Below are 14,070 nucleotides of genomic sequence, written 5' to 3' on the forward strand. Positions count from 1 at the left end.
GTTGAATGAGGATTTGATTAGAACTACAAACATGAATAAAAAGTGTTAAAAACTACAAGCATGGCAGATGTGCGAGTCCAACGGTTGCGTATTGAGGTTTAGATAAAGGGGTTTGAGTGATTAATAATGAGTATCTAACCTGATGAAAATATATTTATACAATGTTTCCCACATTATATTTCATCTGCAACAGTATTGCAAACTTTTGTAAAGATACGTTTGGACATTAAAGTCCCCCTGTGTTCAATAAGTGTATCCCTTAAAACTCATCTTTGATCACCAAAATGACATATTTAAAGTTTTTTTCCTTAAAAGATTTTCTTCATGCCTTAAAATAGCTTGAATGTAACTCTACTGCCTCATTTAGTATATGCGGTTCTATGCAAATTAAATGCAAATGATCCCCGCCTCCACTCACTCACTCACTCAGAGATCCACTGGTTGACGATCACACGTTGATCTGATTGGTTACAATATAGTGTGTGACGTCAGAAACACCAGCGATTTCAAACCGTGTTTTTGAGACTGTCTTTGGTTCACTGCAGTTTTAAGGTTTTAAATATTTTTTTTACAGTTTGAAATATTAAAAACATTGCATAGACATATAAACAACATTACAAACTAGATTTTTTCACCACAGGGGGGACTTTAAGTTTTAAATGCATCATATTTAAACACATGAGGAGAGTCTACAATGCTACAACATTTCTCTCTGATACGGTAGGAAATTAAATTAAATTGAATGTGGAGGAATTGAACTGTGATAAGATGATTGACAGGGCAGTTACACGGTGACAATGATGAACGAGAGAGGTCCGTTAAAGACGCAATTGTGACGATGTAGTCCCAAAGCTTGCCTACTCTTCTGCTACACACTCAAAAGTATGTGCATACAGTGCATACTTTTAGGCCGTAGTATAAGCAGGAGAATTGGGACGCAGCAAACGGCGCTCCGGCAGCAGGATCGGACACCCCTGACTGACATTACCAAGCCTTGGTGGCACATCCTGATAGATAACATCACTGTTTATCATGATCCATCCAAGACATTTCTGAGCTCTGAACTGAATCTATGAAGTCTGACCTTTTGATGACAGGTGACTGTGTGACTGCAGGGCAGGGCTTGTCCTTAACCAGTTTGGGGGGGGGGGGGGGGGGTCATGAGGCAACCTGATGTATATTAGACTGAAGAAGTGTCCCTTCTTCAATTTAAGTGTCTGCCAAAACATAAAAGTCAATAATTGAAAGTGCTGTTCATGCCCGTAACACAAATGGTACATGACGAATTGTGCACTAGTTACATTGTTTGAATTATGGATTTGAGCAAAACCCACACTATAGAAGAAATATTAATAGTGATGCCTTATCAAACATCACTTACAATGGGGTGGATATTGCATAATCTAAGTAAAGGTTTCTGTTGATGGATGGTATATTAAAATATGGATTGGTAAATTGCCTTTGGTTTTTGTTTCTTGGTGAGCTTAATACATTGATTTGAAAGCAACAAAAGTCCACTGTGCATTTGGAATTGGAAATTATTTCATTTGAAACGGGGATAATGCACAAATAAACATTAAACTTGTTAAACAAGAGAATATGTCTTGGGTCAGGTTATAGCAACAATAGCTAATTTCCACCCTTTACTCCCATTGTATAAAAGTTTACACTTTACAGAAAGAGTCCGTCGTCTCTGAAGCTTGACTTGCTCAGTTAACTCATTTGCCAAGAACAACAGGAAAGTAGATACTCAGGAATAGCACAAGTACACACACACACACACACACTCAATACACACCTGCCAGGTGACATACAATGCCTGGGTTCACTGGTGCGTATGGTCACATGATGACAGTTCCACCAGTCCTGGGGGACGGTTCTCCAGACTCCACCCTTACTAACGTCACATGGGACAAACTCCTACACAAGCACAAGGAGTGTCAGATATCACAGAGTTTTCTTCAGAATCAGGTGACACATTGAAATTCTGTTGTGATTATTCATAATCGAAACTTTCTGGCTGGATTAAGAAAAAGACGCTGAAGTCCGAAACTCTTGAAGATACAGTAGGAGGAACTCCTTTTGAATTACAGAGGTGGGTCTCTCCTCATTTACCTGTGTTGAGTGTGTAGGTGAGCTTCAAACATTTGTGTGTTTCATGGACAAAAGAGGTGCCAACTGCTAAATTTTACACATTTGTCAGATTATACCTTTGGTTCGAGCAGATCATATTGCATTTAACAAGCAGACGAGGTGTTTGAATAGGGATTTTAGCAGCTGTTTTGTCAGCCGGCGCTCACCTAGTCAGGTGAAGATCCAGTTTGACCAGCAGACCTCCTAGGAAGAAGGAAGTCTTTGTGTTCAGAGTGACATGTCATAGCCTAGTGTCTTAAAAATCATAAAACAGACAATCCTACACACGTTTTGACAAGACAAAAATGCTACTGGTTTCCAAAGTATTATCTAGATTTGACGTAATTTTTTTTCTGAAGCACACTGCACAACATATAGGGGTCATATCAATGATCTTACAATGGTTATTTCACTTTCATATTCACGTCACATTCTTTCACTTGCCAAGTAAACACTGGTTTTTGTTTTATCTCCATCAAAAGGTCTAATAAATAATGCAGACTCAGTAACACCTTTCCATTTATTTTTATTTTTTATTATATTATTATTGGTTTGTAAACCAAAAGTCATAAAGAAAAGGTTTAGAGTTGTGTTTGAAATCACATAACGTTTTTTGTGTATATAATATTCTATATTCCCATATAAAAGTAATCTGACAGTTGTTGCATGTCTGTCTATTTTATCAGCTTTACTATCATCTTTTTTTTTTAAAGTTAATTAATTAGATCCTACTTTATATTAGATATCTTTTACTACTATGTACTTGCATTTAATAATTAATGTTATCAAATGTAAGCTGCTTATTTATACACACTAACCAACATGTGCTGTTATTAACTTTGGGATACCGGTTAGAAGGCTAGGTTTAAGGGTAGATTTAAAGGGATAGTTCACCCAGTAATTAATATTCTGTCGTCATTTACTTCCGCTCATGTCGTTGAAGACAGAAGACTTCTGTGCATCTTCGGAACACAAATGAAGATATTTTTTATATTTTCTCATCATTTTTGTTCATCCATTGAAAGTCCATACAACCACAAAGTACAAAAAGATATCTAAACGAATATAACCAAGCGGTTTAACCCAAGTCTTCTGAAGAGACATGATCACTTTATTTGATGAGCAGATTTAAAATAGGATTTTATACACATATAAACAATTTATCAACACACACACATAGAGAACAATGGTTGCGTGGACTTTAATCTGTGGAGGGACGGAAATCTCTTAAAGTCCCCCTGTGGTGAAAATCAAGTTTTTAATGTTGTTTATATGTCTATGTGATGTTTTTAATCTTCTTTAACAAACCATGTGTAAATTCATAAGTCGACAGCATTGCTAAGTATTTTCTGCTTAAAACTGCAGTGAACCAAAGACAGTCTCAAAAACACTGTTTGAAATCGCTGGTGTTTCTGACGTCACACACTACGTTGTAACCAATCAGATCAACGTGTGATCGTCAACCAGTGGATCTCTGAGTGAGTGAGTGAGTGGAGGCGGGGCTCATTTGCATATTCATAGAATGAGGCAAGGGTGTAGAGTTACATTTAAGCTAGGTTAAGGCATGAAGAATTGTTTTTGAGGAAAAAACGTCTAAATATGTCATTTCGTGATCAAAGATGAGTTTTAAGGGAGAACATTATTGACTACAGGGTGATTTTACGATTCATTCACAATATCTTCATTTGTGTTTCGAAGATGCACAGAAGTCTTATGAGGTTGGAACAGCTGTAACCCTTTATTTTACAGTGTCCTTGTTACACGTTACATGTAGTGACTGTAGTAATAACTAATATAAATTATGCATAATTACATGCAACTAGCCCTCAACCAAACCCTAATCCTAACCCCAGAGTAAGGACACGTAGTTCATTATTATTACACAGTACTTGAATGATTAATTACAATGTAACACCGACACCTTAAAATAAATCGTCACACTTTATTTTAAGGTCTCTGTGTAATTATACATGTAAGTACTGAGTAATATTAATTAACTATATGTACTTACTGTAGGGCTAGGGTAGGATTAGGATTTGGTTGAGGGTTAGTTACATGTAATTATGCATCATTTATTGTTATTACTATTGTAAGTACATGTAACGTAACAAGGACACTGTAAAATAAAGTGTTACCGAATAAAGTGTAACCGGAAAGGCATAAGCAATAAGTGACAGAATGAGAGAATCTCATATTTTGGGTGAACTTTACCCCTTTATTATAGGGGTATAATACCTATTTATAATATTACCCCTTTAGTGTTGCACTGTAACTATATTTGTAATTACATGGAGCTACATTAAGTGTAACTACAATATAACAATATGTATACAAGTACATTGGGTCTTGTTTATGGGTGGCTACACAAGTAGTGTCTGAGAAGGGAATTTAATGTTATGTTTGTTGCCATTCGATGCATTGACATCATGTGTGTTGAGGTGGTTGTGTTTCTGATGATTCAGTGTTTAAGTCTTTGCTTTGGTTATGTCAATCATTACTGAAGGTGTTTATCAAAGTGAACGATCAACGGTCATTATTTGCAGGAAACTTGACTTCCTGATATGCATATGTTTGATCCTGTGTCGTTTTACTTTTCATTTCAAAAAGTTGTGTATAGACATGGTTGTGATGGTTCTCAATCTAATTCTCTTTATAATTATTAATTTGGTTTAGTAAATAAATCGAAAAATGAACCTCTTTCTGTCTTTATCTCTGGTATATTGGTGTATTGATAAAAATGACTTTGGGTTTTTATGTTCACCCTGTTAATTTTTTTGCTGGATTGTAGACTTTTATTTGATGCTTTTCTTGGCCATTGTTGGAGACTGAGCATGTGAGTGAGACTGGAAAGTATTTTCACTGCTGTGAAGCCAGGAAAGTCAGACATAGAATCGCAAAGAAAGAAAAAAAAAAAATCACACAGAAAACGTTCAGACTACAGAATATCGGGATACTGCAGATATTAACAGCAGGACAAAACACTGCAAGGTAAATTTAGATTAATCACAGATCGCATGCACATATTCATCCTGTTCTCTCATATTTGTTGTTCTAAAACTATATTAATCAACAATTAGTTTATATCTATTTATTATATAATATATATGCATTTTAAACCTGTGTTGAAATATAAGGTTAGGGTTAGTCTGTCAGTCGCACCTCTCGGGTCAAAGTCTCTGTTAATATCCGCTGCCCATGTTGGTGTGGCTGTGATTATGTAACACTGAATCAGTCCATAAGTAGAAATAATACATTGATAACAATAGAGATTGCTTTGCAAGTATTCATACAATTTTTAAAGTACACTATGTACCTTTTTTTTGTTTGAAATGAACAACATTTAAATATTGAATGAATACATGATAAATCCATCTTCTGAACTTTTGTTCTTGCCTACGTAATTAATTATTATTTAGGAAACTAACAGTAAATCAGTAAATAGGAAAGAAGTTCAGTCAGGCTACATGTGGAAGGTATACAGTTTGAAGCCATGAACCTCAACCAAATAGAGAAAAGAGAAAAGAGAAAAGAGCATCGGCTTGGTTTTTCATAGTGTCACTAAAAACATTGTTTCTGTTGGTAATCCAGTCTCTAATCCAGTTACTAATTAGATCCATTATCCAACAAATATAATACAAACTAATTTGCAATAGTTTAGTGTCCACCTGTTGTTATGAATAGCAATATTTGCAAAGATATTTTACAGCAATTGTTTTCAACGAGTCACAGGCATCTTTTCAGATATCTGTCGTCTTCCATTATTTACTGACTTGCTTATTTTTTGGAGTGAGGGAGTTTTTTTAAGTTTCGATTTTTGGGTATATTTTATTTCGAGAGGACAGTGGGAGGACAGACGGGATATCATGGGAGAGGAGAGAGAATTCAGACCAGGGAAGAAGCTCAAGCCAGGAATCTCGTCTCCTAAAGTGCACTTTCCCACACAGCTGCGGCTCCGGCAGGATTATTGATGTCATTCGTGACATTCGCCCTGATAAGGCGTTCACTTGTAACCCGGACACACCGGTGTGCCTCAAGAACACACCGAATAGCGAATCCGAACCCACAAAATGACCAAAACAAAGTCTCTCTGCAAGTAATTTGATATGCTTCAACTGCCATAAGTTACTTATAAAAGCCACTTTAAAAGTTAATTATATCAAATGATAAATGACCATGTGACTTTAACTCCTCCTTGAGTTTTCAGCCAAATCTTCCAAATGTTTGTGTCTGTCTAAGCAATGTAAGCATCATAGCCAGGCAGAAAACCCTCGCAATAGTAGAGTGCACTTGTTTTCTCCAAGAAAACTCATTTAACACAGGCTTCTTCATGTTGCCACTTGCCAGTGTGTTTAGTCATTTCAAAAAGACTCAAACAATAAACATCACAAGTAAATAAAACACCTTGTGCACACACATGGCTTTGTGGAAATTCATTCAACAAGATCCTCACAATGCATTATGGGTAGTTTAGTCATGCAGTGTTTGTACACTTGTTATTACAGTACATTTTGGGATTGAATACGTTTTTTTTTTGGTGGGCACCATGGGTTCAACTGACCCTTCGCTAAGCCCCGCCCTCCTTAGTTACTGTTGCTACGCCTGACAAGCTTATGCGCCTGGCACGTCTATCACAGTGTGTATGCAGCGGTGTCAGACATTCCCAAGGAGATAATTAGTCATTTTTGGCGAACAGGTATCAGAAGATTTGCACAATCCATACGCACAACGCTTCGGCATGTTTCCCTCGCTCGAAAGCTTGCCAGACCTCCCGCGCCTAGTTACGGTTGCTAAGCCACGATTGGCCAGTGGCGGTTTTCGGGCGTGGCTTAGCGAAGGGTCAATTGGCGTCAGAGTTCGGTTAGTTTGGATGATGTGAACGCTGTTTTCGAGTCTGCATAAAAAAGGTGATGAGGTGTACGGTTCATGTGAACTCTGGTACGCTTCACTGCTAAAGTGAACGCGCTCTTTAAACATTTGCAGTACATTCGCGGCAGACAGGCACAAGTGCCGTTATGTGTTGGTGTTTTGGAAACAAAACCAAAGGTTAAAAAAAATAACAACAACAAAAGTGATGTGACGCAAGGATACCGCGGTTCGAACCTAAATAGGCTAATACAATGTGAACAGAGACCAGCAGGGTGAAGAAATCAAACTGGTTCAGATCAAGCAATTCGCCTTTGGCTAAGCCACACCCTAGAATGTAGATTGACCAATCACAGCGCAGCTCCCACAGAGGTCCGACACTTTTTCCCAGCGCTCCATTGACTTTAACACCGGCGTCTCATATTTTTGGTCTCGGCAGGCTATTACCGTCATAGTTTTATCAGAAATATGGTTAGACGTTGTGCCTGGGGCATTTGTAACACAGATACGCGTTTCCCAGAGAGGTTGGAGGGGGTGTCCGTTTTTTCCCTTCCCAAAACCGAAGTCAAATCCTGACAAGTGTCGTTTTTGGATTAAACTGTGTGGACGTCCTCAGTCAGCGAAACCCCTCAAGATCAACAAGCACACTTTTGTGCTCTAGGATACATTTAGCTTTTAACCTTACTGTGAAGTTACACTTGTTAGACAGTTTTATGCTGGTTTAGATTTATGATTTCGGTTCTTTACCCTAATTGTTGATACGCTAGCACACGCTGCTAATAAATACAACTTTATACTCGCGTAGCCCGTTTGCTTTGTAATAATGATTATAGAAGTGAATAGAGATACCCAGCTCTGCATGAACAGTGTTGCTCCTGATATTGTTAGTCCCAGCCTCCGTCTCCATTAGGATATGCAGTGGTTCATTTCTCTATTTGGATGCCTTGTTGTTGCTTGCGTTTCTCCTGTATGTCTTGAATAAAGCCTTCGAACGCAACGTTCCTACTAAACTTTTTTCTTCCTTGTTCTCCTTTTAAACTGGATGCATAAAATGCATTTTTTTTATTTAACCAGGAGAATCACATTGAGATGTTACTATCTCTTCTCCAGCAAGACCTGGTCAAGACAGCAGCACATATAGTTTCACACAGGCATAACATTTGTATTAGTAAAACTTAGGCCTACTTTGTGGGTCTACTTCCTGGAAAAACCAGCCTGGCCAGCTCACCCTGCTCATCCTGATTTTAAACCAGCTAATTCAGTCAAACTGACAGGATTATTTGTAGCAAAACCACATGACATCACTAACAATTATCAGGTAGGCCTAAATTAAGGGTAGCCTATGCTTGATTCTGATTGGTCAGTCTCTACATTCGGAGGCGTGTTATCCATCGTAGTCAATAGCAACGCTGAATAAACATATCGGGAACATCCGGGAACTTTCATCTCGCCAACGCAATCGCATCATCATCACACCGCGGATTCGCTCGCTTGTTAACAAATAAAAATAAAAAAAAAATTCGCTCGCTTGTTTTGCTGCCATCTTGCGTCGGTCCTGCTATGTTTATCGATTGCACTGAAAATGAAATCGGAGAACTTCTGTTCTGTCCTATAAGTAAGTTTAATGTAGTAATTATTACGTTGGCTACTCAGTAGCCTAACTGTTACAGTAATATTGTTGCTGTGTTCATAATTTTTCTTAGACGATTGTTTTGTAGCCTAACTTACTGTAATTGATTATGAGACAAACAGGTAAGATTTCAAAGCAGTTTTTATTTATTTTTATTTTTCTATCTCAAATCAATATAGTGATATTGTCCCCATATATACTTATTTATCTGGTGAAAAGCCGTGAAATAAGTGATATGACTGTACTTTATCCTTTCAGTCGTCTTGGCTTAAAGCTTTGCTAGCAACTGTTGTTGTTGTTTTTTCGCGGAACGTTGCGTTCAGCTAATAAAATATAAAATATGTATTTGTAATACAACAAAAATCTATATTTTCTGTCCAATTATTTACTCATGTGGGAAGTAGCCGTGTAATATTCGGGATAATGTAGGCCTACAGTACCGGTCAAAAGTTTGGAAACAATTTTTTAAATGTTTTTGAAAGTCTCATCTTGCTCATCAAGTCTGCATTTATTTGATTACAAATACAGAAAAAACATAAATTTTGTGAAATATTATTACAATTTAAAATAGTGGTTTTCTATTTGAATATACTTTAAAATATAATTTATTTCTGTGATCAAAGCTGAATTTTCAGCATCATTAGGCTACTCTGGTCTTCAGTGTCACATGATCCTTCAGAAATCATTCTAATATCCTGATTTATTATCAATGTTGGAAACAATTGTGCTGCTTAATATTTTTGTGGAACCTGTGATACTTTTTTCAGGATTTATTGATTAATAAAAAGTTCAAAAGAACAGCATAATGGAAATAGAAAAAACAAACAACAAAATAGAAATCTTTTCTAACAAAATAAATCTTTACTATAACTTTTTATTAATTTAACACATCCTTGCTGAATAAAAGTAATATTGATTTCATTCAAAAAGAAAGAAAAAAATAATGACCCCAAACTTTTGAACAGTATATTGTTACAAAATATTTATATTTTTCTATTTCTATTCTCTTTTTTAATTTTTTTATTAATCTTGAAATAATTATCAAATGTTATACAAAAAAATTAAGTAGCACAACTGTTTCCAACATGGATAATAAATCAGCATATTAAATGATTTCTGAAGGATCATGTGACACTGAAGACTAAAGAGTAATGATGCTGAAAATTCAGCTTTGATCACAGGAATAAATGAAAGTATATTCAAATAGAAAACCCCACTCATACATTCAAGCTGTGTTGTTCTCATGGGGCAAGTTGTCATACGCCTTTTAATTGTTAAAACACTGTTTATTAATTCAACCAATTTTTTTGGCCAAACCATTTATTAGAATGTTTGTCACAACAATAGTTTGAGATTTCTGACTGGAACCTTTTGCATGTTTCCGGTCCCATTAATTGTTTTGAGTTTCATACTGTATCTGCTTTACTGTTTTCCAGAGATGGATGCGGGGCCGTTTAGCAGGAGACAGTGGGCGACACAGTCCTTACGGATCACAGCCAAAGAGCTCTCATTGGTTGGGGGTCGTGGCAAGAACAATGCCATCACTGAGCGCTTTTCCAAGTGAGTGTTGTTCCCTTTACCTCTTCATATTAACACTGCTTATCACATGGGGAGTACTTGAAGAAAAAAGTTGTGGTGATTATCTTGATGAAAGAAACGTCACGTGTAAGCATCATAAACTTTTGTTGGTCACGGAGCTATTTTTCAACTGTAATCAAAAAGCCAATGGCATGGAAAAATCCTATTGACCTTTTGTTGAGGACCAGATATTGGCTGCGTTGCACAGCTCAGCTGCTTATGGCCCTCGGGTGGAAGAAGCGAGAACATGAAGGTGATGAATGTTTGCAGATAGTGACCGCCAGTAGGGGGCAACGATTTGCCAACTCCATTTGGACCAACAATCATAATCTTTCCATCCTTGCTTTCACCTGAGAGCCATAAGCTTTAAATACAATTGTCAATAAGCAGTGTTGTTGGTTAGCTACGTAATTAACCATATATGACCCTGGATCACAAAATCAGTCACATGTCGCACGGGTATATTTGTGGCAATAGCCAACAATACATTGTATGGGTCAAAATTATGCCAAAAATCATTAGGATATTAAGTAAATATCATGTTCCATGAAGATATTTAGTAAATTGCATACCGTAAATATATAAAACATTAATTTTGTGAGTGAATGCAGCACAATCGTGAACATAAATGCACAACTTTAACCCCTTAAGCGGCTCCCCCTTTTTTTTTAATAGACATGAAAATGCACAGTCCGAACTTACATGGTTGTAATTCAAGAATGCTTTGGAAAATAGATGTAAGATTGGTCTTGTTTTAAAGAAGACATTTGGCAGATTTTTGATAAATTAAGAAAGTTAAACAGAGAAAAAGTTATAGAAGTTTGAGTTTATGAAAATATACAATGTTAAAAAATTTATTATTCATATTTTATATAAAATATATATTTTAAAAACCTGGAGGACTGTAAAAATGCACAAAAAAAATCAAAGGCAAAAATCTGAACAAGTTGTGTTTCAAATTTTAGGTTGATATCTCTTGAAATAAGCTTTCAGTGAGATTTAGTTTGGGCGCAGTACCACACTTCTCCACTAGTGGACATTACTGCCCATATAAGGGCGCCTCCATCTCCATATGTTGTTTGAGTGATCCGAACCATTATTTTCACAATTTTCATACAATTTATGAAGTAGACATCCTATTCAGAAGTAGTGTTGGAAGTTTGGCAGATTTTGAAATGAATTCAACCTCTAAGAAACACAGAAAGATCACGTATGTGCATTATAGCTCGTTGCCACATCACTAATGTTTTTTTTTCTTTATATTAAACAAATTTTCAGACCTTTTTTTCTAAAAGAATTGAATGGATGCTATCTTTTGAACTCTTGGCATGAAAACAAACTGAGGTTTCTACCATTCTTTCATGATTTTTCATGTTCATCACTATTTCAAAATAAAGGTCTGAACACGATTAGGAGTATGAACATATTCTTGTTGCAAATTGATAAATTACAGCTCCTCTGTAATTTATTTTGAAAATCAGTCAAACTAGATTGTAAGCTTTCAAATGATATATAGTTTGTCAAGATTAGTTTAGGTTTAGTATAGGATATTACTGTTTTAAATATGTAATGGCTGAGGCTACACCATGAGATTTTCTCAATGTTTAGATTTTTTTGCACCCTCAGATTTTCAAATATTGTCCTATCCTAACAAACCACACATGGAAAGCTTATTTATTCAGCTTTCATATGATGTATAAATCTCAATTTCAAAAAGTTGACCCATGTGACTGGTTTTGTGATCCAGGGTCACATATTGGTTTTGATTTGTGTTTTGCTTTACACTAAGTTTGTGATATCGATATCACTAAATATTTTGTGAGTTGTAACTAACTACACCAAACTAGACAGTTCCTTGTCTTTCTCTAAAGTGTGTATTTCTTTGCCTTTAATGGCATCAAATGAAAATAATGGTTTTCAAACAGGTTTCCTGAACACAATCTGCTATTGATAAGACAAATATAGTCCCACACCAAACTCATGTTGTGCTGAATGGGACGGGATGCTCAAAAAAAAAAAAAAAAAAAAAAAATCAGAGCAATGTTTTGAATGAGCCACAGTGTTTATACTTTTCAGAGAAATCAAACCACAAAACGCTTGCATGTTTTCTCTGCTTTTTAAACTTAATAAGAGGAAATTGCATTCCAACATTGGAAATTGTTTATGGTTATATGATAATGATACCATTCTTAACATTTACTCATACTTGTCTTCCCTCTCTTTCTTTTCAGATATCAGAAAGCCGCTGAGGAGGCGAGCTCAGACAAGAAAAAACCGGTAACTATTATTAATGTAATGTGTCACGAAAACTTTTAGATATTTTTTCAATTCACTCTTGGACGTCTGCTAAATGAACAAATGTAAACGTGACCTCGTTCCTAACGTGTTTGACTTTCTTCAATGTAACATAGAATGAGAAATGTACTGATATCTCATTATATGAAAAAAAACAAAATCATTGACATTTCTACTTTTGTGTTTCACTCACGAAAGTAAGATGTACAAGTTTGGAAATGACATTTTAGAGCTGCACGATTAATCGTTAAAAGATTGCGATCTCGATTCAAACACCCACGCCATCTTATTCCTAAATGACAATTATTCACTTATTCAATTGTCTGTTAAACCTTTGACAAGTACGATCACAGCGAACATCCAGATCTGTGTTTGCACTGCCGCTGATCCAGAGAGAACAGTTGTCATGTTTAGGTATGAGACAGATTCAGTCTTTTCAACCACACAGTATTATTATTTCTGTTACAATAATGCAAAATATTACAAGTGCTTGGATAAAAGCTCATAGTTAAGATATAAACACTGATGTCTATGTTAGCCATCAAAGAGTAAATCACCTTTTGCACGTAACTTGGTGCTTCTAATAAAGATTGTATCAATTACATCATTACACCAGTAGGTGGCGACAAGTGGCTGTTAATAATGGGTTTGTCGTTGAATCATTCAAGAGATTCAATACAAAATGCTGATTCATCTAGTAATGAAACAAGTGACGTCTTTATGAGTGAGTCATTGAATCATTCACTTTAAACCATTATTTTTTTCAATAATCAATTCAAATGAATTAAATGTTTTAAATTGACTGCAGCAATTAATATTATGTAAGAATCTTTAGTAAATTACGTTTTGTGTAGTTGTCTTTTCAGAATCGTAGGAGAATTGTGATCTCTATTTTAAAGCAAAAAAATTGTGATTCTCAATTAATCCAGAATCGTGCAGCTCTAGCATGAGTAAATGATAACATAATTTTCATTTTTGGTTTGACTTTTTCTTTAAACTTCAGAATCAATCCAAGCAGAACTTTGTCCGTTTCATTTCCTTCACTGTTGAAAACTGAAAGGCCACATAGTCGGCATTGTGGTGAAAAGTGGTTTACTGTGAAATCTCAGTAGCTACCCAGCTAACAAAAATATATTCTGAACACCTTGCTAACGTTTGCTAAGCTATGAAAACATTATTTCTGAATCTAGAACACAGTTCCAGTCGTGGGATTGAATAAGTCACTCAATAACGCCCACAATAGTTTCGGACACACAAATGGCTGTTCCCAGTGTTTTTTGCTTTTAGTATGAATACATTAGTCTTACTGTTATCTATAAGCTAGTGTGCTCCAAAACAATGACAAAATTCGCATTTAGAAGACCAAACCCAACATTGAAAATGAAAATCGGGTGGATTTCAGAATCCAATGTCAGATTGACTTTAATCTCTAACGTTGGACAGACGTTATATTGTGGTTGAAAATCGAGTTGACGTCAGAAACCAACATCAGTCGAGTTCTGACGTCAACCAGACTTTCATTTCCAACCAAAATCATCCCTGATGTTACTACTTTCTGAAAGGTAGTGGAG

General features: G+C 35.9%; 1 protein-coding gene and 1 long non-coding RNA gene across 4 annotated transcripts in view; one reads left to right on the forward strand and one right to left on the reverse strand.

The window, feature by feature from the left end:
• Window positions 1-1,798: 1,798 nt before the first annotated feature.
• LOC306990611 lies at window positions 1,799-8,298 on the reverse strand. The gene is made up of 3 exons (XR_013795901.1): window positions 8,182-8,298; window positions 2,301-2,337; window positions 1,799-1,920 (listed from the first exon to the last, which is right to left on the reverse strand). It is a non-coding gene; the product is annotated as an uncharacterized lncRNA (long non-coding RNA).
• lima1b (LIM domain and actin binding 1b) overlaps window positions 1,908-14,070 on the forward strand; it is a 36,931-nt gene continuing 24,768 nt past the window's right edge. For 2 of the 3 annotated variants that reach the window (XM_079597698.1, XM_079597700.1), the window contains exons 1-4: window positions 8,443-8,477; window positions 8,515-8,611; window positions 10,063-10,186; window positions 12,436-12,481. In XM_079597698.1, the coding sequence (XP_079453824.1) occupies window positions 8,557-8,611; window positions 10,063-10,186; window positions 12,436-12,481 (225 nt within the window). In that variant the 5' untranslated portion in view covers window positions 8,443-8,477; window positions 8,515-8,556. Of the gene's footprint in view, window positions 2,096-8,442; window positions 8,478-8,514; window positions 8,612-10,062; window positions 10,187-12,435; window positions 12,482-14,070 lie in introns of those variants that run through there. The other variant, XM_079597699.1, reaches the window with a different exon arrangement.

This window comes from Phoxinus phoxinus, assembly GCF_949152265.1.
Source record: "Phoxinus phoxinus genome assembly, chromosome: 22".
NCBI classification, from domain to species: domain Eukaryota; kingdom Metazoa; phylum Chordata; class Actinopteri; order Cypriniformes; family Leuciscidae; genus Phoxinus; species Phoxinus phoxinus.